Source organism: Pistacia vera, unplaced genomic scaffold (assembly GCF_008641045.1).
Source record: "Pistacia vera cultivar Batoury unplaced genomic scaffold, PisVer_v2 Contig507, whole genome shotgun sequence".
NCBI classification, from domain to species: Eukaryota; Viridiplantae; Streptophyta; class Magnoliopsida; order Sapindales; family Anacardiaceae; genus Pistacia; species Pistacia vera.
This window is the reverse complement of record NW_022196343.1, coordinates 1,286,673-1,311,098: the sequence shown is the minus strand read 5'-3', so window position 1 is coordinate 1,311,098 and position 24,426 is coordinate 1,286,673. Positions and strand designations below refer to the sequence as shown.

General features: G+C 33.6%; 4 protein-coding genes across 4 annotated transcripts; all 4 read left to right on the top strand.

The window, feature by feature from the left end:
- The first annotated feature begins 60 nt into the window (after nucleotides 1-60).
- LOC116105973 lies at nucleotides 61-5,421 on the top strand. Its single transcript, XM_031392340.1, has 3 exons — nucleotides 61-216; nucleotides 1,934-2,132; nucleotides 5,110-5,421. Exons 2-3 carry the CDS (start codon nucleotides 1,994-1,996, stop codon nucleotides 5,277-5,279), a joined length of 309 nt encoding a protein of 102 aa, XP_031248200.1. The 5' UTR covers nucleotides 61-216; nucleotides 1,934-1,993; the 3' UTR covers nucleotides 5,280-5,421.
- A 1,181-nt stretch (nucleotides 5,422-6,602) lies between these two features.
- On the top strand, nucleotides 6,603-8,339 carry LOC116106001 (beta-1,2-xylosyltransferase XYXT1-like). The gene is made up of 3 exons (XM_031392369.1): nucleotides 6,603-6,768; nucleotides 6,880-6,963; nucleotides 7,121-8,339. Exons 1-3 carry the CDS (start codon nucleotides 6,630-6,632, stop codon nucleotides 8,296-8,298), a joined length of 1,401 nt encoding a protein of 466 aa, XP_031248229.1. The 5' UTR covers nucleotides 6,603-6,629; the 3' UTR covers nucleotides 8,299-8,339.
- A 2,205-nt stretch (nucleotides 8,340-10,544) lies between these two features.
- LOC116105928 (beta-glucosidase 44-like) lies at nucleotides 10,545-13,713 on the top strand. Its single transcript, XM_031392292.1, has 11 exons — nucleotides 10,545-10,821; nucleotides 11,064-11,122; nucleotides 11,198-11,273; nucleotides 11,382-11,453; nucleotides 11,574-11,667; nucleotides 11,776-12,028; nucleotides 12,133-12,248; nucleotides 12,357-12,577; nucleotides 12,847-12,881; nucleotides 12,975-13,059; nucleotides 13,403-13,713. Exons 1-11 carry the CDS (start codon nucleotides 10,545-10,547, stop codon nucleotides 13,711-13,713), a joined length of 1,599 nt encoding a protein of 532 aa, XP_031248152.1.
- Nucleotides 13,714-18,113: 4,400 nt separating this feature from the next.
- Nucleotides 18,114-24,344, top strand: LOC116105893 (lupeol synthase-like). The gene is made up of 15 exons (XM_031392279.1): nucleotides 18,114-18,318; nucleotides 19,731-19,916; nucleotides 20,025-20,114; nucleotides 20,242-20,524; nucleotides 20,998-21,164; nucleotides 21,253-21,441; nucleotides 21,689-21,802; nucleotides 22,206-22,325; nucleotides 22,416-22,637; nucleotides 22,916-22,972; nucleotides 23,111-23,157; nucleotides 23,247-23,390; nucleotides 23,477-23,654; nucleotides 23,744-23,824; nucleotides 23,930-24,344. The coding sequence occupies exons 1-15, from the start codon at nucleotides 18,124-18,126 to the stop codon at nucleotides 24,122-24,124; spliced, it is 2,268 nt and encodes a 755-aa protein (XP_031248139.1). The 5' UTR covers nucleotides 18,114-18,123; the 3' UTR covers nucleotides 24,125-24,344.
- The last annotated feature ends 82 nt before the right edge of the window (nucleotides 24,345-24,426 follow it).

The following is a 24,426-nucleotide window of genomic DNA, read 5'->3' as shown; positions in this document are numbered from 1 at the left end:
ATAGTTAATTAATTACAGTGGATGTTGTAAATAATTCTAAACATGTAGGGGCTTATTAATTGTATATGAAAATTTAGGTAACGTCTTGATATTTTATCCCTTCAACATAAAGATGGCGAAAAACTTACTGTAAGCACCTATTTCTGCTGGCTCAACGAGCGTGTCCTGCTGCTCCGTTTAGCTGAATAACACAACAGTGGATCATCTTAGTTTAAGGTACGAAGTTACTTGATTGCATATCATTAAATTTTTATTCTTTGCATTGTTGAAGAATTGTATGTTAAATTCCGCTGAATTGTCTTGGGAGTTGACCTGTATTTATCTAAGTACAATATTGACAAAATTTGCATGAATTAGGCTTCTTAAACAGATTCATAGGTGGGATATAAAACACATTCAGTTTAATTACTTAAATTACAGTTGGGGAGATTAAAGATTTTTGTAGGGAGTTTCATTGCAGGTGGAGGATTGCCCATTTCTTATATAAGTTCAATTTTTTGTAGTGATTTATGTGTAAATTAAGGTATTTATCCTTCAATTGAGGAATATGGATCTGCATCTTGCTTAAATTAACAAGTTCTTGGAATAATGAGTTCCTGCTCATAAATTCATCTTGTGTTTGTTGGCGTGAGCCCCAAATTTTGAATTGGAAGAGAATTCAAGAGTTGCTGGATTATATATGTAAAAAGTATACATTTTTAAGTTTGTAATGTGTTGGTATACTTCGTTTTCTCTCTCTCTTTGGAGTCCTATGCAATTTTCTCTTAGCTGGGAAGTACAGGAAATTTCTGGAGATGTTTTATTTAGAATGGTTTTTTTTCTGTTTATTGTTTCAAACGAAGGAAATTAAGTTGGTTAAAGTCTACCCATTTATCTTTGGTGTTTCTTTTTTTGTTTTCTTTTTACACCTAGTATTCTAAATTTCAAATTGCAAGCTTTCTAGAGTTTTTCTTTTTCTTTGTTATTACTTAGAATTGACTTTAAGTTCCTTGGTTTATACAGAATTGTGTTTTTGGAATGACATTTTAAATCGTAGAACATAAGAATGTAAATTCCCCAGTTAAGTCTCCAAATATGGGATCATAAGTGCACCAGCCACTTTAAGAAAGACAATGGGAAGTTCCTTTCCTTGATGAGTTCTTGGTCTGGTTTGTACGTGTTCTAGAAAACAGATTTTTGTTAGAACTCTCTACTCTTTCTTAACTGAACAGTTAGTAGGTCAGGAGTTCTATGTTTTAATTGGACTGTAACATGTTTGAGCTGCCTACTATGTATTAAAGATCCCAAACTAATTTTACCCATCTTAGCAGGATGTGAATGGGTTGTGTCTGATTAAAAATCATTGGATGCATGGTTTAGCTTCTCCCTGGACTGGGATGTAGTTCAATTTCCTTGATTTGAACAAAATTCATGAACTGTTGCACAAGCTTTGAGAAGCAATATTGTGAATTATATTAAATATGCAACACTTTACTTAAAGATCAGATCTCTTATTTAGTTATCACTGTCAATTATTTTATTCATGTTGCTTTGCTTATTGGTTGTGTTTAATTGGAGAATGATCAAACTGTGAATAAGTTGCCTCATTGGGAAGTTATTCAATTAACACCATGACTTAAGGTTGGCTGATTCATTCCAACGAAAAAATGCTTCCTTTGTTTGTTAAATCGTGGAGCTCAATATCTATATTTAGACATTTCCTTTTCTACTAGATTTTGAGTAATGTTCTCAAATTTATTGTCAAGCTCTGAAACACACTTAGGACATAAATCTACTGATGTGTTGGCTTTCCCTGTTGACTTTAACAACCATTCTGTATGTTGTTTAAAGCTTCAACTGGAAGTTTTCCATTTGACATCCTACATTGTTGTAAATAGTTTTTGACCTAAAGTAGCTTCTAATTTCTCCAAATGTTCTATGTTTTATCTTCTAGTGCAGAGGTGCTGAAGGTAGAAATCAACGTAACATAAACTTAAAATAAGTAGTGGAGAGGATGAGTGGCAATAGCCTTAAGAGCGTGTTGGCTGGAGCGGTCATAACAGGGGTGAATGAAGCTAGGGCAAGGATCTTTAGACATTTACTTAACCCAACAGGACGAAGATCTCCCCACAAGATTTTACGCAAGAAGCTCAGTTGGTGACAAATATCTCTTTACTGTTTATAGTTTTTGTGTTTAGTATTATTTTGGTTTGTATCTCTCTATTCTTTCATTTTTCACCAGGAAAGTTATTATCTTCTATGTGTTGTTTCTTGTTAGCCCTTCGCAATTAATTGTAAGAACTTACGACAGCCATATGTTTTGGACTTGAGACTGGCTTTGGATTTTATTAAAAAAACCTAAAGTAATAAGAAGGAAAAAAAAGCCATTGGTGTCATTTGTCCATGTTCAAATTCAATGGCTTAATCTGCTCAGGTATTACCTTAAAGAAAGAGTTAATAAATCAACTTTACAAGAGAATCAAATTATTAATGTAGGTGAAGACAAATGGTGGACGTTGCATGATTTGATTTGCTATCATAAAAAATCCTGATATCCTCACTTTGTCAACATTTACAAATCTGATTAGTTCTTTAAAGAATAATCATTTGCATTTGAAGCCTGGTTTATTATAAAAATATGAATATCTCTCCACCTTACATCACTAGTGCATTAGCTTATGGCAATTTGCAGAGGTCACATGCTTTGGCTTTTCCTCCTGGCGGCAAGTTTGTCTTCCAAGCAATTAATATTATTATTGCCACCCAGGAAATTTTGGTTAAGAATAATATAGACGACAAACGGTAAAAGGTCTTTGAGTTTTTGTTGGACACGGCTCTCTATAGACAATGACAATGTGACATGTCGTTTTCCTCATTAATGGTGATTAAATTTTTGAAGGGCATGCTTTCTTTGTTTATCACATGGCTTGGACTTTGTGTTAAAATTTGCTTCGAAAAGGTGAATGTTGGTTTAAAGGAATAGCAAGGAGACGAACGATAGTTAATTAATTACAGTGGATGTTGTAAATAATTCTAAACATGTAGGGGCTTATTAATAGTATATGAAAATTTAGGTAACGTCTTGATAGTTTATCCCTTCAACATAAAGATGGCGAAAAACTTATTGAAAGCACCTATTTCTGCTGGCTCAACGAGCGTGTCCTGCTGCTCCGTTTAGCTGAATAACACAACAGTGGATCATCTTAGTTTAAGGTACGAAGTTACTTGATTGCATATCATTAAATTTTTATTCTTTGCATTGTTGAAGAATTGTATGTTAAATTCCGCTGACTTGTCTTGGGAGTTGACCTGTATTTATCTAAGTACAATATTGACAAAATTTGCATGAATTAGGCTTCTTAAACAGATTCATAGGTGGGATATAAAACACATTCAGTTTAATTACTTAAATTACAGTTGGGGAGATTGAAGATTTTTGTAGGGAGTTTCATTGCAGGTGGAGGATTGCCCATTTCTTATATAAGGTCAATTTTTTGTAGTGATTTATGTGTAAATTAAGGTATTTATCCTTCAATTGAGGAATATGGATCTGCATCTTGCTTAAATTAACAAGTTCTTGGAATAATGAGTTCCTGCTCATAAATTCATCTTGTGTTTGTTGGCGTGAGCCCCAAATTTTGAATTGGAAGAGAATTCAAGAGTTGCTGGATTATATATGTAAAAAGTATACATTTTTAAGTTTGTAATGTGTTGGTATACTTCGTTTTCTCTCTCTCTTTGGAGTCCTATGCAATTTTCTCTTAGCTGGGAAGTACAGGAAATTTCTGGAGATGTTTTATTTAGAATGGTTTTTTTTCTGTTTATTGTTTCAAACGAAGGAAATTAAGTTGGTTAAAGTCTACCCATTTATCTTTGGTGTTTCTTTTTTTGTTTTCTTTTTACACCTAGTATTCTAAATTTCAAATTGCAAGCTTTCTAGAGTTTTTCTTTTTCTTTGTTATTACTTAGAATTGACTTTAAGTTCCTTGGTTTATACAGAATTGTGTTTTTGGAATGACATTTTAAATCGTAGAACCTAAGAATGTAAATTCCCCAGTTAAGTCTCCAAATATGGGATCATAAGTGCACCAGCCACTTTAAGAAAGACAATGGGAAGTTCCTTTCCTTGATGAGTTCTTGGTCTGGTTTGTACGTGTTCTAGAAAACAGATTTTTGTTAGAACTCTCTACTCTTTCTTAACTGAACAGTTAGTAGGTCAGGAGTTCTATGTTTTAATTGGACTGTAACATGTTTGAGCTGCCAACTATGTATTAAAGATCCCAAACTAATTTTACCCATCTTAGCAGGATGTGAATGGGTTATGTCTGATTAAAAATCATTGGATGCATGGTTTAGCTTCTCCCTGGACTGGGATGTAGTTCAATTTCCTTGATTTGAACAAAATTCATGAACTGTTGCACAAGCTTTGAGAAGCAATATTGTGAATTATATTAAATATGCAACACTTTACTTAAAGATCAGATCTCTTATTTAGTTATCACTGTCAATTATTTTATTCATGTTGCTTTGCTTATTGGTTGTGTTTAATTGGAGAATGATCAAACTGTGAATAAGTTGCCTCATTGGGAAGTTATTCAATTAACACCATGACTTAAGGTTGGCTGATTCATTCCAACGAAAAAATGCTTCCTTTGTTTGTTAAATCATGGAGCTCAATATCTATATTTAGACATTTCCTTTTCTACTAGATTTTGAGTAATGTTCTCAAATTTATTGTCAAGCTCTGAAACACACTTAGGACATAAATCTACTGATGTGTTGGCTTTCCCTGTTGACTTTAACAACCATTCTGTATGTTGTTTAAAGCTTCAACTGGAAGTTTTCCATTTGACATCCTACATTGTTGTAAATAGTTTTTGACCTAAAGTAGCTTCTAATTTCTCCAAATGTTCTATGTTTTATCTTCTAGTGCAGAGGTGCTGAAGGTAGAAATCAACGTAACATAAACTTTAAATAAGTAGTGGAGAGGATGAGTGGCAATAGCCTTAAGAGCGTGTTGGCTGGAGCGGTCATAACAGGGGTGAATGAAGCTAGGGCAAGGATCTTTAGACATTTACTTAACCCAACAGGACGAAGATCTCCCCACAAGATTTTACGCAAGAAGCTCAGTTGGTGACAAAATTTCACAGCGGTACCCATATGATATAAAAAAGGATGACCCACTTGTGATGGCCCGTCAAGAACAAGAGCGATTATCCAAGCTTGAAATGTTCAAGCGGCGTGGCAAGGGACCACCCACGAAGGGCCAAGGGAAGCGTGCTGCAAAACGTAATAAGTAGAGATACTGCCAACACGTGCATTTTGAATTTGAATGTTAAGGAAATGTTTCTTCACGGCAGATGATCACCGAACACATCGTAGAAGTTATAAATTTTGATCTCATTCTGGAATTTGGGAAAAGCAAACAGTTTTCTTTGAGCATCTTATTTTTTATGTGAAAAGATGTTTGTAGATCATGCTTCTTTCTGTTTACAGTTAAAATCTTTTATCCTTGTGTGTAGAATTGTATTCGATAGGTGGAAGGATTTTAAAATTATGTAGTACTCCGTCTATTGATGTTTATGTCTCTCATTCATATTAGCCCATATGCTGTTCTGAATCTGATGTTGGACTTTCTTTGAGCATAAACTTTAGTAGCATGCATCGTGCTCTTTGTTTATAACAGTTTCTAATTTAGGATGGCCAGTTCAGGGTTGTAAGCTGCATTTCTCAGGTCTAGTCCGGAGATATACCAGTTATAACATTCAGGGCTGGTTTTACGACTTTGACTAGAATTTGAACCTACCCAAGAGAGGCAACCCAATGATCCCATGATCAAACAACACACCACGGATCAGCATCATCCTGTTTTATGCGTAGGAGCCAAGAATGTTGCAAGTGTGATTGAACTCAAGCTAATGCTTCTGTCTGATGCAACATGAGGTCATGGCTATTATTATGTGTTTCATCCAATTGGGTCAGTATGGGCCTTAAATTTAGGTCCAATTGGATTTCAAGTTGGTATCAGTCTGATTTGTATCTTGTAGCTGAAGGAGTAAATATGGTTGGTATGGGCCTAAGTGTAGGTCAGATTGGATTTCGATTTAAAATGTAATAAATATTACGTTACTCTTGATTATATCCGAATCGCACTCGCCTTCATACCCAACTGAATCTTTGGTATTGAGCTTAATCCTGCAAGGCCCATTAATCAATCATGTGTGTAAGCATCACCCCTTTTAATTGCAGTAGTAAACGTTTTCTTAATGAAATACAAGTTCTACCAGCTTTAAGGAATCCCCTTCAGATTTTCACCCTAAATGATTGTGCATTGAAGTATAACACAAGCAACAACCTCATTAATGATATCAATCATGATTGTTGTCAACAAACTTTGGTTGGCTCGTTCCTATCAAGGTTTTAATCTATGGCCGGCAATTTATTCTCGTTATAAACAATTGCGTAAGTCCCTTTACTACAAACAAAAGGTAAATGTATAGACGAAATGATGATTGCCAATTTCATAAGTCCCTTTCAAGTCATCTTTTAAGTGTTTGGAGTTAACTCTAAGCAAATACTATATATGATCGCAAGACCCCTTTTTTAACTCAAAAATGAAAAATGTGGCACTGAGTTCTGAGAAAATTAAGATGGCGTATATCTCGATATTTGCAAGAAGCTTTGGCAAGAATGAGAAGAAGAAGTTGGGATATGGAGCTACTGGAAGTTTGATTATGGCATTCGGCATTTGGATTGTGTTCAAGCATTATTTGTGTCAAGTTTCAGTTTGTAAGTACCATTTTCAATTAGTTATAAATCCTATATCATGCGCAAGTCATTAAAATAATTGATATTTTAACAATTCAGTTTTTCTTAAATTATTCACTTCTTGTGATGCAGTGAGTTTGCAGAAGATACCAATAGATGCTAGTCTTGAAATGCCAGTGAAAGTGATCAATGATACAAAAATCTCAAGGTATTTAGGTATGATACTAGGAAACCTGAAAATACATAAATTTATGAATTTGCATTGTCACAATCACTACCAAGTTTACTTGAACTTAGCTATGCACAATATTTCATTCTAGCCACCAAACACATGATATAATTCACCTTTTAACATTATATTACTGAAGTGCAGAGGGTGAGACAGAGAAAGTCAAGCCAACATGCAATTTCTTGGAACCAAGATCAGATTATTGCGAGATCACTGGCGACATAAGAGTTCATGGGAAATCTTCCACTGTCTCTATAGCTTCATTGCAATCAGGCTTTCAGGTTGGAAATTATTCATGGAAAATAAGGCCTTACTCTAGAAAAGAAAACTCAGTGGCAATGGAGCTTGTTAAGAATTGGTCAGTAAATTCGCTGACAGGTTATAATAAAACTCATCATTGTAAACTCAATCACAGTGTTCCAGCCATTCTTTTCTCCCTTGGAGGATTTTCAGGAAATCATTTTCATGATTTTAGCGACTTAGTGGTTCCTCTGTATATAACTTCTCAGCAATTTAATGGGGAAGTTCAGTTTCTTGTAACAGATTATAAACCCTGGTGGGTTTCCAAGTTCCGGAGAATACTTGAGAATCTTTCAAGGTATGAAATTATAGACATTGATAAACAAGAGAATGTCCATTGCTTCTCAAGTGTGATTATTGGCCTGAAATATCACAAAGAGCTGAGCATTGACCCTTCAAAATCCCCAGCCGGAGTATCCATGAAAGATTTCAGACGCTTCCTGAGAAGCACGTACTCCTTGCAGCGAACAAAAGCAATAAAATTGCGAGAAAGTGATCAAGATCGAAGGCCTCGGTTATTAATCATAACAAGGAGAAAATCGCGAGCATTTGTGAATGTGGGTAGAATAAGTAAATCAGCAAGAAACTTGGGGTATGAAGTAGTAGTAGCAGAGGCTAATCTTTCAACAGATTTAACAAAATTTGCAGCATTAGTGAATTCTTGTGATGTGTTGATGGGAGTGCATGGAGCTGGACTGGCAAACATGGTGTTCCTCCCTGAAAATGCAATTCTGATTCAAATAGTTCCGCTGGGAAAGATCGAGCGGCTGGCAAGAGCTGACTTTGCGGAGCCTTCAAAAGACATGAATATAAGATACTTGGAGTATAATATTGGGGTGAAAGAAAGCTCTCTGATAAAAGAATATCCAATTGAGCATGTAATTTTTAGAGATCCAATGGTAGTTCATAAGCAGGGTTGGGGTGCAGTGAAGTCAATGTACTTGGAGAGACAGAATGTGAAATTAGACGTGCATAGGTTTAAACCCACATTGTCAAAAGCTTTTGAGCTTCTACGTCATTAGGGCTTATATTTATATATTTATAATATTGCTTTATTTATTCATCTTCCCCTGCTTTTCTTTCTTTCAAAAGCTAGAAAAAATGTGAGAAGGATTACGGTGGTAATTGCACAGTGTCAAGGCTTCAAGTAAAACAAGGCTTAAAGTTTTACAGTCACCTGGTTGGCCTTAAAGTCTTTTTATAACCAATCAGCTTCCTCTTTAAAGTTCCTTTACTGGACTTTACCTGGTTGGGCTTTACTAAAGTTAAACTCACCTTTACTTAATTAAGCCCAGCTCATTCTCAATTGGACCAAGTCCAATTCTATATTTTTAAATCATTGGCACATAAATTGAAAGAAAATAAATCAAAACCACTTGGACTTTGCTGGTTGAATGAAGAAAAAGGAGAAAATAATTATACTGATATAGAATTTGTTTATTATAGGTGTAAAGAGAAGATTAGTTTTTAAACTTTATAAGTGGAAATTTTTGTTTTAGGATTTAAAATGGGTAGATTTGGTGAGTAATATCATGTAAAATAATATTGATCTTGATCTATACAGATATATTAATTAATAGCTGAGTAGTATGTATATACGTTCACATTGCTCGGTATAATTTTATCTCTACATTCACGTCGTTTTGTTTTCAGTAGTCAATTAATTTGTGATAATAAATATGCATTAATGAATTTGTAGATCAGAATCGTAAAAGATAGGTAATTAAGTAAAGACACCACATTAAAAGTATATCATTAAGTTAATTAGCTCAATGGTTGATAGCTTATATTAATTGCATTGGATTAGTAGCAAATTGGACAATATTCTAATTAATCAATATCCTCAGTAACTGCATTGTACTCCATAAACTTATCCAACTAATAGTCTACTCCATTGTCCATTGTATGTTTTAACTTTATATTATCTCATATAAGATGCTGGGTTTGTCTTTTATTTATAATATTGTATGTATATAGGCTTCAGTTTCTGAAACTTGAGGCGTGGTTTTATCTCATATAAGCTTCAGTTTCTTTAAATTCATATTGGTTGATCCTGAAGCAGCCAAGTGATGATGTGGAAGCTCTAATTTGATTTGGGTCCAGTTGACATGCGCCGCACGATGATGCTTCGAAAGTCCACCGCCATATATAATTTGGCTTCTCCATTTAGTTTGAGGTGTTTTATAGGTTGTTGATGGATATAATGTAGTTCGGTAGATTGTATTAATGGCTCAACGATAATAATGGGACAGGATGAAGGACCGGGAGTCACCCTACCCAAATTGGCATATAATTATATTGTCAAACTTTCTCACCAAGATAGAAATAAATGTCCATACAATATTGGCCTTTCACCGGTAACCTCACGCTACCGGCGCCGCAACACTACAACTCTACTAAAACACCTTTATCTCCGAGGATGGTTCCTACATATATCTGGATAATACAAGTTCTCTTGGACTAATTTAACCGAGGAAAAACCCAACTATATAATCACAAATCAAATTTGGTTAGTTCAGCATTACGTTGATGTTTACAGGAAAAAATAGTTATACGAAATGTTACTAATAAAATTAATTAAAAGAGTGAAATAAATCGGGAAACATGCAGAGTCTCAAGATAGAGCTAGCAAATATCTTACGACCTTGGCTTTGTGCAATTTGTGTTTCAATGTCACCCATATAAACTAAAGAAGTTACTTTGCTGCAAGTTTACATTTGATTTGAACACATTACAAATCCACCAACCTGTATTATAATTTTTTCATTACTATTATAATTGGTTTGATATAAAAAGTACATACCCTTTCAATGTACATGACACATAGAGATCACAACTTCACCAAATGATAGAAGATCTATAATATTAAACATTAAATTAATTTGTAATATATAGTCAACAATGGGTGTGGATATCGCTTATTTTAAAAATAGCTAGTGATAATTAATGGTTAACTCTCGCCAACGAACACTACGAGAGAAAAAATTCTTTCAGAATTTTTCACATTAAAGCCTGTGTAAATATATGTTACGTTGGGAGAGTGATGGACCTTAGTTTTATTGTTTTTGTTAGAGAGAAGGGACCATTATGCATGCATGCATGCATATAATGTTATGATTTATTAGAATAATGTAAGTGGTCCATTATGAAATGCAACTGAGGTTATATACTTTTTCTTAAAGAATTCACCGAATAAAAAATTTCATCTATAAATAGCATAACCGAGTCACTCAGTTAGTCACATTGCACTAGAAAACTAAGTAGAATGATGCAGGCAGCATTTGTGACTGTGGCTAGCCCTCTCTCTTTTTCTCCTTGTGGGTTCAGAAAGAGAGTTGGTGTCAAGTGCTGTGCCAATGCGCCAAAGTTCAATGGAGTTTCAAAGTCTGATCAGGATATCCATTTGGATACTGGCGGACTAAGTAGACAATGCTTTCCCCACACTTTTGCTTTTGGAGCTTCAACTTCTGCGTATCAAGTGGAAGGAATGGCTCTTGAGGAAGGTCGCGGATCTAGCATCTGGGATTCCTTTGTTAGAAGTTCTGGTATAATATATTATATTTATCAACTGTACCCATACAATCCTTCTTTACAAATTGATGCATCTTTCCCGCCTTAATATGAGCGAAGTCATTTAATCTAATAACCTTTTTGTATAACTCTTATTAAGGGATTCAAACAATCCAACAACAATATCCAAGTATTCTGTTCATTGTAACATAATCTCCTATGCTAATATATATCAATTTTATCTTAGTTATATTGCTATAAATTCTTTTTATGACAGGGAAAATAAAGGATAAATCTACAGCAGATGTTACAGTGGACCAGTATCATCATTATAAAGTGAGACTATTTATATATATATAATTTTTTTTTTCGTAAACATGATTTATGTAAATTCTCCTTCTGTTTTAACAGGAAGATATTGATCTTCTGAGAGATTTGAATTTTGACTCTTACCGATTCTCAATATCATGGTCTAGAATCTTCCCAGGTAATTATATTTATTCTAATATTGATATTAACAAACAGCTGGCACGACACATATATCAACTTATCATCATATTCCTTAACCCTCTTCAATCCATGTTGTTAAATATAGATGGAACCGGGAAAGTAAATTGGAAGGGAGTAGATTACTACAATAGATTGATCGACTACTTGCTCGAGAAAGGTAAACTCCAATTAATCAAAGATCTTGCAATTAAAAATGTAACCTAGTTATGCATTGTTAAATCTTCATATTAACGTGAGACAAAAGCGACATCTGAAGCTTCTCGAACTGAGCTTTTAGGTATTACTCCCTACGTCAATCTTCATCATTTTGACCTTCCTGAGGTACTTGAAAAGAGATACAGTGGATGGTTATGCAAGAAAAAGGAAATAGTGTGAGTACTTAATACTTAAGCATGCACAATAGAAGAAAGTTTCGAAGAAACTATTAAGTCAAGTTAGATTTTAAATTGTTGATAGAATTAGTGTTTGAAATTTTACAGGAAAGATTTTGCTGATTATGCGGACTTTTGTTTCAAGTTGTTCGGAGACAGAGTAAAGAACTGGTTTACTCTTAATGAACCCAGACTTGCAAGTATTTTTGGTTATTACTATGGTATTATTGCTCCTGGAAGGTGCTCCAAACCAATTGGAGAGTGTGAGGAGGGGTGTTCTCCAACTGAGCCTTATGAAGCTGCCCACAACATGATTTTAGCCCATGCAGCTGCCGTCCAAAGATATCGTCTAAAATATCAAGTAAGATGAATAAGATGAAAGATTTTTTTTTTCATTTTTTGCCATTATAATTTATGTTATTGATTGTCTTAAGTGATCGACTAAATGTGGACATTCATTTTCAGAAAAAACAACAGGGAAAAATTGGAATTGTCCTGGATTGTAGATGGTATGAGCCTTTTCGCAGCCCCAGAAATGACCATGAAGCTGCTAAAAGAGCAATCGACTTTGAAATTGGATGGTAAAATTCTAGCCAGCGTCTTTAATTAGAATGGAAATTAAAACGATTTTCATTGTATAAAAGTGGTTTTGACAAATGACAATGATTGATACTGGGACATTCATGTAGGTTTATGCATCCGATTTCATGTGGTGAGTATCCAAAAAGCATGATACATAACGTTGGGGATAGACTACCAAGTTTCACGGAAAAAGAGAGAGACATGGTGCGGGGCTCAATAGATTACGTGGGTATCAACCACTACTACACTAGTTATGCCGAAGATCTAATCGAATTGCCGCCTGGTTTACCTGCAGGCTACGAAAAAGACCGCCGTGTTACTGTTCATGGTAAGATCTCTCACCTCACCCTTTTCGGAAAATAAAATAGAGTATATTATTCAGGTATAATAATATTATACTTAAAAAGATTTCTATACAAAGTGATATGATAAAAAATGAATGGAAGAGTGAAACAAAAAATCAAACTTATTAAATTCACTCTTCTATTCATTTTTTACCACATCATTTTTTACGGAGATCTCTATACAATTTCTTTGTAAATGTAGTATTACTCGTTAAAATATTTATTATAGTTTCTTGACATATATATTTTGCAGATGACAAAGTTGAGGGGGCAAATGGTTCGAATAATGTATCTCTTCGATCACAAACTTTTTATTTATTTATTTTTTAATATTTGTGCAGACATTATATGAGTTTTGTTTGACTCTATTAAAATTTGCAGAATGGTAGACCTTGGGGTATGTACAAGCTTTTAATGCACCTAAAAGACAACTATGGACACTATCCGATCATTGTGGTGGAAAATGGTACGTTTGAAAGATTCATCAGTTAGATTATTGAAATGAATTGATTAAATTGTATTTTACACTGTATTTATATATAATCTAAAAATAGCTTGCAACAAAAGAAAGTAATACTAATAGACAAATTCTAATTGCGTACAAGGTAACACAATTTTCCTAATTATATATGATTAGTTGATTATTCTTAAGGAGTCACTAATTATATCTTAGATAAAGTTTTCAATAAGATGGACAATTGAAATATCAGTTGATGTGTTTATGTATAACCCATGGTCCTATACCACAATCAAGAAATGTACTCTTCAATATGCACACGGAACATATAATTTTGACACATGATTTACAGGGACGAATGATGCGAGCGATATCCTATTTCCCTACGTATTGCATGACAAAGCAAGGGTGGATTATTATAAAGGCTATGTGGATGCAGTGAAGAATGCAATTGATAATGGAGCAAAAGTGATAGGCTATTTCGCATGGTCACTGCTTGATAATTGGGAATGGAGTAGAGGATACACTACGAGGTATGGCATTGTCCATGTTGATCTTAACGATCAAAAGAGGTACCCCAAGTTGTCTGCATATTGGTTCCAACAACTGCCTCCAGGAAGAGAAGGTGAAGCCTTAAGCCACAGCCCGAATGTCTCTTCTTAATAATGGAATTGTGGTTTATGTAATAACTAAAAATCATCAATAACTCTTAATCGAATCTACTAGATACGAGAAGTAGTTGCCGGTTAATGATATATATGTTCTTCTCTTTAATTATCAATATAATTAAATCATGAGAGTCACTATGTACTAATCTATATGTTTAAGGTCCACGTTTACTGGATGTTTAAACAGGTTTAGAGGCATTAATTTCTTTAAAGCTCATCAATATTTGAACTATTCTTCTCTATTTGTTTTATTGAACAACGGAGAAAAAGGGTGGGAAGAGATTGTGGAGTGGTTGGCTATATATTTTTTTTGTCAACTGCAACAGCATTATTAAGTAGTATTTGGTAAGATGTGTGAGTTTTAAGTTTTATTGAGATAATTAGGAATGACAAGACTGAGACCCTGCCTAATTTTATGCCGCATCACTTGAAGCAACGCTCTTCACCGACGATATGAACTTTAAATGGCGGAGTAATTGTAAAGACAATAAACTTCCATTTAGGTGTATTTATAAAACAAAATCCAAATTAAATGAGGGATAGAAGATCAGTTTCAATTTTATTACAAGAATTGACGTTGCAGCTGATACGTAGGTTCCACACTAATTTAAATCGCAGAATATATTATACTCTTAGGTTCATAGCATAGTTTGTGGCCTTGGACACGCTTAGACTAGTAAATATTTTATACTGAGACACACTAATTAGCTACTTCAAATTTAGCTAAAATTATGTGATCCCCACTCCACACGCAGTATTATGAGATTAAGTTTAAGTGTCGCTAGCTTTCTTTAGGTTTATTCAACTAACTCATGTATAAATTAGTTTCTTTGCAGAAATTACGTTACATAAGATATTATTATTAAGATTGGTGGTTTTTTGGTGACTTGTTTAACACCATCTTATGGCTCAGAAGTAAACTCTTCTTTAAGTATCAAAGGTTAATTGAAAGCCATATGAAATCTCCGATAATGTCAAAAGTTTTTTCAATCTCAATTACCTAACGCATGCATGTGGCAGTTAGTAAACTGTCACTTTCACCATCTTTTCTTTAACACCTCTGGTGTGATTTTGATTTACCAATAGCACTAAGGAAAGCAACCCGGAAACGGCCACAACACCCAGATATATATCATATTCATATTCATATTCTCATTATTCAGATAATTTTTTCAACATTTTCCATTTCCAATTGGAGACAGATACACCAAATTCTTAGCAAAGATTTATTAATCGAAGTTGAAGCTCGATCATTTTCTATTCGGTTGATCATCATGGAACTACTCCAGAAACAACACTACAACGATATATACATGCAAATACAATATACCAGCCAGCTAGCAATACAGAAATTAACAACTTACTTTGATCGATATTCAATAGAGAACTTGGCCTATCAGTTCCCCTGGTTCAGAAAGGGTTACCAGCATTAATAGATTAAGTAATCATACACTACTGCACAAAAGAAACAAGAAGACAAAATAATATGGTAATGACAAGTAGTTCATTATTGTTGATGCGTGATTTTTATATCAACTAAAAGCACGTGTGCAATGATGAGCTGGCTCAAAAGACACACGTGAATATAAAGGATAATGAGAGTAAATGCAATGGGAATACCTTTTAAAGTGGTTTGGATGCTAAGGTAGCAAGTCCTACGTCCACTGTTGTTTGTATTAATGATAGAAGTCAAGTCGCATTAGCTGACTGACTTACAGATGATAGTACAAGCGAGTGAATGCTATAAATTATAGAGAGAGAGTAGCTAATCAAGAGTAAAAAAATGAGCGAATCCCACAAATAGGAGAGAAGCTCTCTATTTATAGTGGGATACATTAAGGCAATGATTATTGAATCTGTGAGTTGGTGGGATTATCCGTGTAAATCATTCTTTATGTCACATTACCCACATTTTAGAGTGATTTGCGCGATTTGGCGCAGGGATTGGACACGTGGGATCACCACAGCTTCTGGNGGGAAAGTTAGAGAAGTATTCTAAAATATATAATATAAAGGAAAGTTAGAGAAGTATTCTAAAATATATAATATAAAATTAAGTTAGAGAAGTATTCTAAAATATAATATAAAGGAATGTTAGAGCAGTATTCTAAAATATATAATATAAAGGAAAGTTAGAGAAGTTTTTCCACATGTATGCGTTGGTGCCTTGGCATGGATGATCCACCTATTGACCATTCAATTTTTTTTTCAATAAAATTTGTCTTGATCACACTCTATTTGTATTATTGTTTCTATACGGGATCTCACTTATTTAATTTAATTTAATTTTATATTATATTATGTTGAATTTGTTCTTTCACAATTTGTTCCTTTCCTATTTTATATTATTTTGAATTTGACCCTCTAAAGTCAATTTATAAGTCCGTCCCTTTGTCTTGGTGATGTTTAATTTCTGAAAACCTCATGAGAGGTCAAGGATAAAAATCCTTTCTAAAAGCAGATAATCAAATTACTATTCGAAAACAACAAGTACATATATATATATATAATTCTCGTACAAGGGTTGAGGCCAAAAGAAAAAACAAGTATATAATTAATGCTATCAAATATGTAGTTGCATACAAATACTACACATACATCATTTTCGTACAATATTTCCTATACAACATTATGTGGCAAGATATGATTGACTAATTTAAAGTTAAAATTAAACTTTCACCCAATCACATCTTGTCATATAATATTGTATAAAAAATATTGTATGTGAGTGATGTATGTGTAATATTATTCTTAATATATATAGCTACCATCCATGGCCACAACCTGAAGATCACTCGTAATAAATTTGATTAAACGGACACTGCCATTTGGGAGCTGATGGTTGGTTCACGCATGTAACCTTAATTTCTTTCCAATCACATTTAATTACCGAGCTTCAACTAATATTAGAGCATCTCCAAGGTGCTCTTTATTTTGAAGAATATCTTTCTTATAAATAAAGAGTATCTTCATTAATTTTTAAATATAAAGAACGTAATTTTTATTCAAATTTAATAGACTTTTTAAATTTAATGAAGATACTATTTATTTTTAAGAAAGAGACTTAATGAGAGAGAGAAATAATAAATAAAATGCATAGAAAATTATAGTTTATTAATTAAAATTAGGATAGAGAGTGAAATTTGACTCTCTAGATATAGAGAGTTAAACTCGCTCTTTAATTTATATTTTAAAGATAAAGAGTTTGTTAGATTCTTATTTTTATGAATAGACTCTTTATAATAAAGAATTTAATTCATATAAAAAGTTTTTTAGAAATGCTCTTAGGAATGTATATGAAACCGTATATTGAATCATTGTTCACAACTAAATTTGACGGCTTCTAGCTTGAACTATAGATAAATACAGAGGGAAATAAATTTCGCCTGCCAACTGTTGCCTTTACCTATCATTTGATTGCCCCACAACTCTCACTCTTCACTATAAATATGATAGAATTTTGCTTTACTTATACCAATTAACACTGCCCTCAAAATTATCAACTTCGTTATTCTCTTCCATCCAAAAAGGTATAAGAATTCTACTTCCTTCGCTACTTGTTTTATTTAATTCCTTTTACATATATAATAGTTATCCATATATTATTATTTTTATCATGAAAGAAACTATGTTTCAATCACTTAATTTGAACCCCTTCAGTAATGGTATTGTAACAATATCCTGACGCCACCATGGCGTTGAGGAATTAAACCTACACCGGTGCCAGCTTTCTGGCGTTGGTTTTGGCGTCAGTGTAGACCGTTTTTCTTGTGGTGTTCATGGGGTATGCATGATCTATCAATATATTCATATATATCCTTTCTATATACATGCGTCATTTCTTCTTATTTTTTAGCTTACATACAATTTTTAACAACTAGGATTAACAAAATAGCGTGCTGTAAGTGATTCATTATTGAGCAATCTTTCTCTTTCCTTTGCTACTTTCTGTAAACAAGGTTCTGATCCACCTTCTTCTTGGTCTGTTCAGAGCATTCCTTTCAATGAACTTATTATAGTAGAAGTGTTCATTTCGAAGTGAAAAATATCATCTCATTGTTTTTCATGCACGTGTTAAGTTTTTACTTTTTACCCGGAACTTGTTTTCTTCCTCCAATCAACTGTATTTTATGAAATTATTCATACTTATCCTAAGTCCAATAATATTATGGAAAAAAAAACATGTTGTTAATTGTGTCATTTTCTGAGCGGATGTTTCCACATGCAGTAAGCTACATAGATATCTCAAAACAAGATCACTTTTTGATGATATCTGCTAAGTGCTTTATATAATTAACCTATATATTACTTCTTCTTTAATTAATGTTTAGCCATTTTAATGATTGATTTCCTTGATATATATGGCTTGTCAAAAAGTTTCTTGTTAGGCAAATAGATTAGAGAGATGTGGAAGCTGAAAATAGCTGAAGATGGACCATGGCTGAGCACATTAAATAATCACATCGGAAGGCAACATTGGGAGTTCGATCCAGATAGTGGAACCCCAGAAGAAGTTGCCCAAGTGGAAAAAGTTCGCCAAGAATTTAAGAAGAATCGGTTTCGGGTTAAACAAAGTGCAGATATCTTGATGAGAATGCAGGTGTGTGAATTAATCTCCATCTCTTTCATGTGTTACGTAATTATGATTATTAATTAGTAAACAACCTTGTCTCCTACCTACTTGATTAAGTATAGGAAATAAAAGGAATTAGGAATATCGAGGTTGGACGACGGAAAGCAAGAAAATTAGGATTTTGGCCGGTCGCCATTGTCTTTAATTACAAATACAAGAATCTAAATTGGGTTATTCCAAGTCACACAGATGGTGACTCTTAAATCTTGAATTATTGTTTTGCCTGCCTTTTTAGTAAGTGACTTACATATCTTCCAGAAATAATTACTGTTGAGCCATTTGCCCATGACATTTGGAAACCAAACGTTTATGAGAGTTAGGGATTTGAGAGCAAAAACAGAGAGAAAAGAGGGATTAGAACTTTTCTTAATATTTCAATTGAGTGAACAGTGTTACAAGTCAGTTTTAATAGCTGATTATTTCAACATAAAAACGACGACAGTTTAACCTTTCTAAAACGTCACCGTTTGTCTAACAGCCCCAATCAAGCTAAACTCTACTCTCTACATGCAGTTTCAGCTTAGACAAATACCGTTTGTCTAACAACGTTCACCCCCTTTGGTTGTGGACTATATGAAACGTTTGATATCCCTTATTACCCCGACTGACTAGTTCATGTATTTGTTGCAACATGTATTTTTTTATGTTATCTGTGAATACATCTTAAAAATAATTATGGTAAGACTTTTTAAATAAAAAGAAAATTCCTGAGCATTTAGATTTTCAATCGAAGAATTGTATTAGGTTAGTCATGTCATTTATCTCGTACAGTAATACAACCAACTATTATACATACAACCTATACATATTAATTATTAATACATGCAAAATATGTGATATTTAATATTGATTTTTAGTTGTAAACCCTTTCACTTTATAGATATTATATCAATTTTTTGTGGATACATTAATTGAATATGTTATATTATTATTAAAATAAATTGAATTATAATTCTTTGAATGATAAAATAATCTCTTTAAAGATCTCTTGTATAGAAGCAAATTATTAAAAGAAAAGAAAAGAAGAAGAAGAAGAAGAGAGTATGCTCCAATAGGTGTAAATAGGTTAATGAAATAATCCAAATAGCGGTTGTGACAAGAGAGTGAAAAGACATACTTAATTAAAAAAACATAAAAAAAATAAAAAAAATGAAAACAAGAGAGTGGAAAAACATAATTAATAAATAGAGAGATAAGTTTGAAAATATATTTTATAAAAAAGAAAATTTGATAAAAGCTACAAAATGGTAATAACAAGGGGGGACTAATGCTCAAATTATTTGTTCATCTTTCAAAACTAATTAATTAAATTATATATTTTAAAAATTTATGACATGATATTGTGATTGATTTAATTTGTGGCTTATGAAATGTAACAGCTTACAAAGGAAAATCCTCGTGGGGAAATTCCCGAAAGAATGGAAGTTAAAGAAGGAGGAGAGATAACAGAAGAAGCAGTGACTACTACACTAAGAAGAGCCGTAAGTTTTTACTCTTCCATTCAAGCTCATGATGGCCATTGGCCTTCGGAATCTGCTGGCCCTCTCTTCTTTATTCAGCCTTTGGTAACTCATCACTCTTAAATTATCATTCTCAATAACAGCTGTTTATTTATGAAATTACTAGTAAAATAGTAATCACTATTCTATTCCAACTAATTATGTGATGAGCAGGTGATAGCTTTGTGTGTTACTGGAGGACTTAATGCTGTATTATCATCAGAACACCAGAAGGAAATTAAACGCTACCTCTACAATCATCAGGTGTTTATAACACTGCTTCAGTTAACTTTATGTATAGCTACAGTAATCTAACCCTTTTTAATATTTTGAAAATAATTTATTTGAAAGAAAAAAAAAAATTGCTTAGAGATTGATTAGATGTTGGCAGAATGAGGATGAAGGTTGGGGATTACACATAGAGGGTGAGAGCACAATGTTTGGTTCAGCACTGAGCTACATAGCCTTGAGATTGCTTGGAGAGGGAACTGAAGATGGAGAGGACATGGCTATAGCACGAGGCCGCCAATGGATCCTTGACCACGGCGGTCTCGTGGCCATTCCATCTTGGGGAAAGTTTTGGGTTTCGGTACTTGGAATCTATGAGTGGTCCGGCTGCAATCCTATGCCCCCAGAGTTCTGGCTTCTACCTAAGATCTTCCCTATCCATCCAGGTACATATGTGAGTTTCGTCATATTTCATATTGCTCTCAAATCAGTATAACATTTAATTTATAAAGTTTGGATCCTTCTAAATAGACAAGCTTTCAATAAATGGCGTTTGTGTAATACTCAAATACAAATCCAAAGCGAACAAAATCTATTTGATTGAACTGCATGTAAAGTTTAAGAAAACTTTTAGTTTGAGTGGCATAATTCAAAATCAGGTATGGTTCCAAAGCAAAAAAATCTACTTGATAGAAAATTTGAGTTAGGTGGTATATCTCAAAATTGGATATCGATCCAAAGCGAACAAAAACTTGATTAAACCTAGATATAAAGATTTATATCAATTTAAGAAAACTTCTAGTTTAAGTGGTATAATTCAAAATTGGGTATCAATCAAAGCAAACAATATCTGCTTGATTGAACCCAGATGTGAAGTTTTATGTCAATTTAAGAAAATTAATTGAAAATTTAAATGCAGGAAAAATGTTATGCTATTGCCGGTTGGTTTACATGCCAATGTCATATCTATATGGAAAGAGGTTTGTTGGGCCAATCACCCCATTGATTCGATCACTCAGACAAGAGCTTTACAATGAACCATATCATCTCATTAACTGGAATAAATCCCGAAACACAGTTGCAAGGGTTAGTAATACTTAATTAATTGGATTCCTTATATATATTATGCAATTAACTAAGCTTATATGTATTTTATTTGATGATGGATCATCAGGAGGATCTCTACTATCCACATCCTTTAATTCAAGATTTAACATGGGGTTTTTTACACCATGTTGCTGAACCTTTCTTGACACGTTGGCCCTTTTCAATGATGAGAGAAAAGGCACTCAAAGTTGCAATTCAGCATATACATTACGAAGATGAGAATAGCCAATACCTCTGCATTGGATGTGTTGAAAAGGTACTTGAATTTAAACATATTTATATCTATGAAAATTCTCCGGATAATCTGAAATTTTTTACGTACAAATCAAAGGCGAACGTTTAGTTGCTCTAACTTTTGATTATAGAATTTGTGAAGTGAGTGACTAGACACTCACTTTTGGTCCGCACGTAACAAATTTTAAAACGTACTCATTAGACAATGTCTATTTATATTAATTGAGATAAATTTATCATAATTATATAATTAATTGTATTGAGTACAGGTGTTATGCCTTGTTGCATGTTGGGCCGAAGATCCAAAATCAGAAGCATACAAACGCCATCTAGCTAGACTGCCTGATTACTATTGGATTGCTGAAGATGGCTTGAAATTTCAGGTTAGAGATGGGTTCAAATGAGATAATTACATTTACCCCTGGGGTTCGTGTCTAGTACTCCAGATCCTACCGTTAAAAAAATCCCACCAATTATACAGTGATTGATCCCTAATTCTGATATAAGTAATTAGAATACCTAAGCACAAATTGAATATATTTTTTATGTAAATATTAATTTTTTCAATAACTTTTGGTCAATGTCAACTTGAGGACATCTTTGTCTCAGTGTAAAAAATGGTATTTCAAAGTTAGGATTTAATTAACAGAGGGGGGTATTTGAAAGGTTAAGATCTTGACTCTAGCGGACCAAAACCTCAGGGTGGATCAAGTCTTTCTCTACGCTTCAAATTTATCAAAAAATTAAGAATCAACAATGCCCTATGATTTGAATAACATAATGCAGACTTTCGGTAGTCAAATGTGGGATGCAGCTTTTGCCATCCAAGCAATTATCTCAAGTAATCTAGTTGGAGAATATGGGCAAACACTTGGTAAGGCACACGAATTTGTGAAAGCTTCACAGGTAATTAAATCTTAGTAGCAACTAACTAATTTGAACTCTTAATTCTCACTATCTAATCTACTAACTGAAATCGTGGTGTCATAAATAAAGGTACGACAAAACCCTTCTGGCGATTTCTCTTCAATGTACAGGCACATCTCTAAAGGTGCATGGACATTTTCGACACAAGACCATGGTTGGCAAGTCTCCGACTGTACTTCAGAAGGATTAAAGGCTGCACTCTTATTGTCACAAATGCCATCACATCTTGTTGGTCAAAAACTGGAAACAGATCGCTTATATGATGCTGTTAATGTTATTCTTTCCTTGCAGGTAATCAAGAATTCTACTTGTCATCCTTTCATGCAGTATTTTCTAGAAAGCTTATAAACATACAGAAATTCTTAACTGCGGACTTCAAATCTGAACACACACTATTTTAGTCTTTTTCTATCAAGAAAATTTCACAAACTCCTATACCCTCTCGCATGCAGAAGTTTAAGTTCGGATTTTAGATAATATATATTTCCTAAGTAGAATATGTTTTTCCTCTAGTCTTGGTAGATTTATTGCCACACTTACTACATATGTTTACCTAATGTCTAATACAGAGTAGAAATGGTGGTTTCCCAGCTTGGGAGCCTCAAAGAGCATTCAAATGGTTGGAGGTAAATTAGACAACTTATTAACTAACTTGTCCCTTTTGTAAACACGTTTCATATCATAGCTTATAAACCGTAACTAGTTACTAGGTAAGGGAAGTATTCACTCAACATTTCTAATTACTTTGTATCTTTCTCTTGCAGAAGTTCAATCCTACAGAGTTCTTTGAAGACACTCTAATCGAAACAGAGTAATGATTATTCAGCAACTAAGTTAACGGTATTGTATAATATCATATGTAAAAAGCAATGATGATTTTGCAACAACATAATCCTTTAGGTATGTAGAATGCACTTCATCTGCAATTCAAGGTTTGGCACTCTTCAGAAAGTTACATCCCGAGCATCGAAGAGGGGAAATAGATAGTTGTATCTCAAAAGCAATTCGTTACATTGAAGACACACAAAAGCCTGATGGTTCATGGTAAGGTTTTCTAGAATTTAATTATACCCTTCGAAATCAATACTAGATTTAACAATAGTTACATTTTGTGGTTTAAACTAAACTAGGTACGGTTGTTGGGGAATTTGCTACACCTACGGGACATGGTTTGCAGTAGAGGGACTGGCAGCCTGTGGTAAAAACTACAACAACAGTCCTGCATTGCGTAAAGCTTGTGAATTTTTATTATCAAAGCAGTTACCTTGTGGTGGATGGGGAGAGAGTTATCTTTCAAGCCAAAATAAGGTAACAATCAAAATTTATCGGTTCGGTAACTTCAACTAAAGTTAAACTTTGTGTTGTGTAAGTGTAACACTACTTTCTCCCACGTATAGGTTTATACGAATTTAGAAGGTAACCGAGCAAACGTAGTACAAACAGCATGGGCTTTGTTGTCTTTAATTGATGCAGGACAGGTCCGTATTATACTAATCTTACTCTAACATCAAGTAATGATACTGATCATGATGTTGCTTTTAACAATAGCTATAACTTGATGGGACATGTTCTGTTTAATTTAGGCTGAAGTAGATCCTACACCCATTCATCGCGGAATCAGGGTCTTGATCAATTCACAGATGGAAGATGGAGACTTCCCTCAACAGGAAATTACAGGAGTTTTTATGAGGAACTGTACACTAAATTACTCATCATATCGAAACATCTTCTCTATATGGGCTCTTGGAGAATATCGACGTCGTGTTATATTTGCCTAATTATCTAAACTAGAAGCATGAGATGAAACTAATGGTCACAACCTTTACACCCAGTGAAAGAATGAATGAATATATTATAAACCACAATATATCAGTTTGTCAGAATATGTAAAATATCAGAGAAGATGTAAATGTCTTCCTTATCAACTGTGCAAAATCTCTTCAGAAATGTCAATGTGAATATACTGTAATGTAATATGTATGATTGTACATGTTATATATACATCATTAAGATTTTACGTGATGTTTAACTTTGTGAGTTAATAGAACATCTGCCAATGCAGTTTGCACAAATAACAAAG

What these genes read in the sequence shown, in the direction of transcription:
- LOC116106001 (XM_031392369.1), top strand. Translation starts at nt 6,630, where the DNA reads ATGGCGTATATCTCGATATTTGCAAGAAGCTTTGGCAAGAATGAGAAG. An exon ending in TTTGTGTCAAGTTTCAGTTT is followed by an intron (nt 6,769 to 6,879) that starts GTAAGTACCATT and finishes CTTGTGATGCAG; the next exon opens with TGAGTTTGCAGAAGATACCA. An exon ending in AAAAATCTCAAGGTATTTAG is followed by an intron (nt 6,964 to 7,120) that starts GTATGATACTAG and finishes ACTGAAGTGCAG; the next exon opens with AGGGTGAGACAGAGAAAGTC.
- LOC116105893 (XM_031392279.1), top strand. Translation starts at nt 18,124, where the DNA reads ATGTGGAAGCTGAAAATAGCTGAAGATGGACCATGGCTGAGCACATTA. An exon ending in CCCGAAACACAGTTGCAAGG is followed by an intron (nt 21,165 to 21,252) that starts GTTAGTAATACT and finishes ATGGATCATCAG; the next exon opens with GAGGATCTCTACTATCCACA. An exon ending in GAGCATTCAAATGGTTGGAG is followed by an intron (nt 22,973 to 23,110) that starts GTAAATTAGACA and finishes TTTCTCTTGCAG; the next exon opens with AAGTTCAATCCTACAGAGTT.
- LOC116105973 (XM_031392340.1), top strand. Translation starts at nt 1,994, where the DNA reads ATGAGTGGCAATAGCCTTAAGAGCGTGTTGGCTGGAGCGGTCATAACA. An exon ending in GATTTTACGCAAGAAGCTCA is followed by an intron (nt 2,133 to 5,109) that starts GTTGGTGACAAA and finishes CAAGAAGCTCAG; the next exon opens with TTGGTGACAAAATTTCACAG.
- LOC116105928 (XM_031392292.1), top strand. Translation starts at nt 10,545, where the DNA reads ATGCAGGCAGCATTTGTGACTGTGGCTAGCCCTCTCTCTTTTTCTCCT. An exon ending in GATATCGTCTAAAATATCAA is followed by an intron (nt 12,029 to 12,132) that starts GTAAGATGAATA and finishes ATTCATTTTCAG; the next exon opens with AAAAAACAACAGGGAAAAAT. An exon ending in ATCGACTTTGAAATTGGATG is followed by an intron (nt 12,249 to 12,356) that starts GTAAAATTCTAG and finishes ACATTCATGTAG; the next exon opens with GTTTATGCATCCGATTTCAT.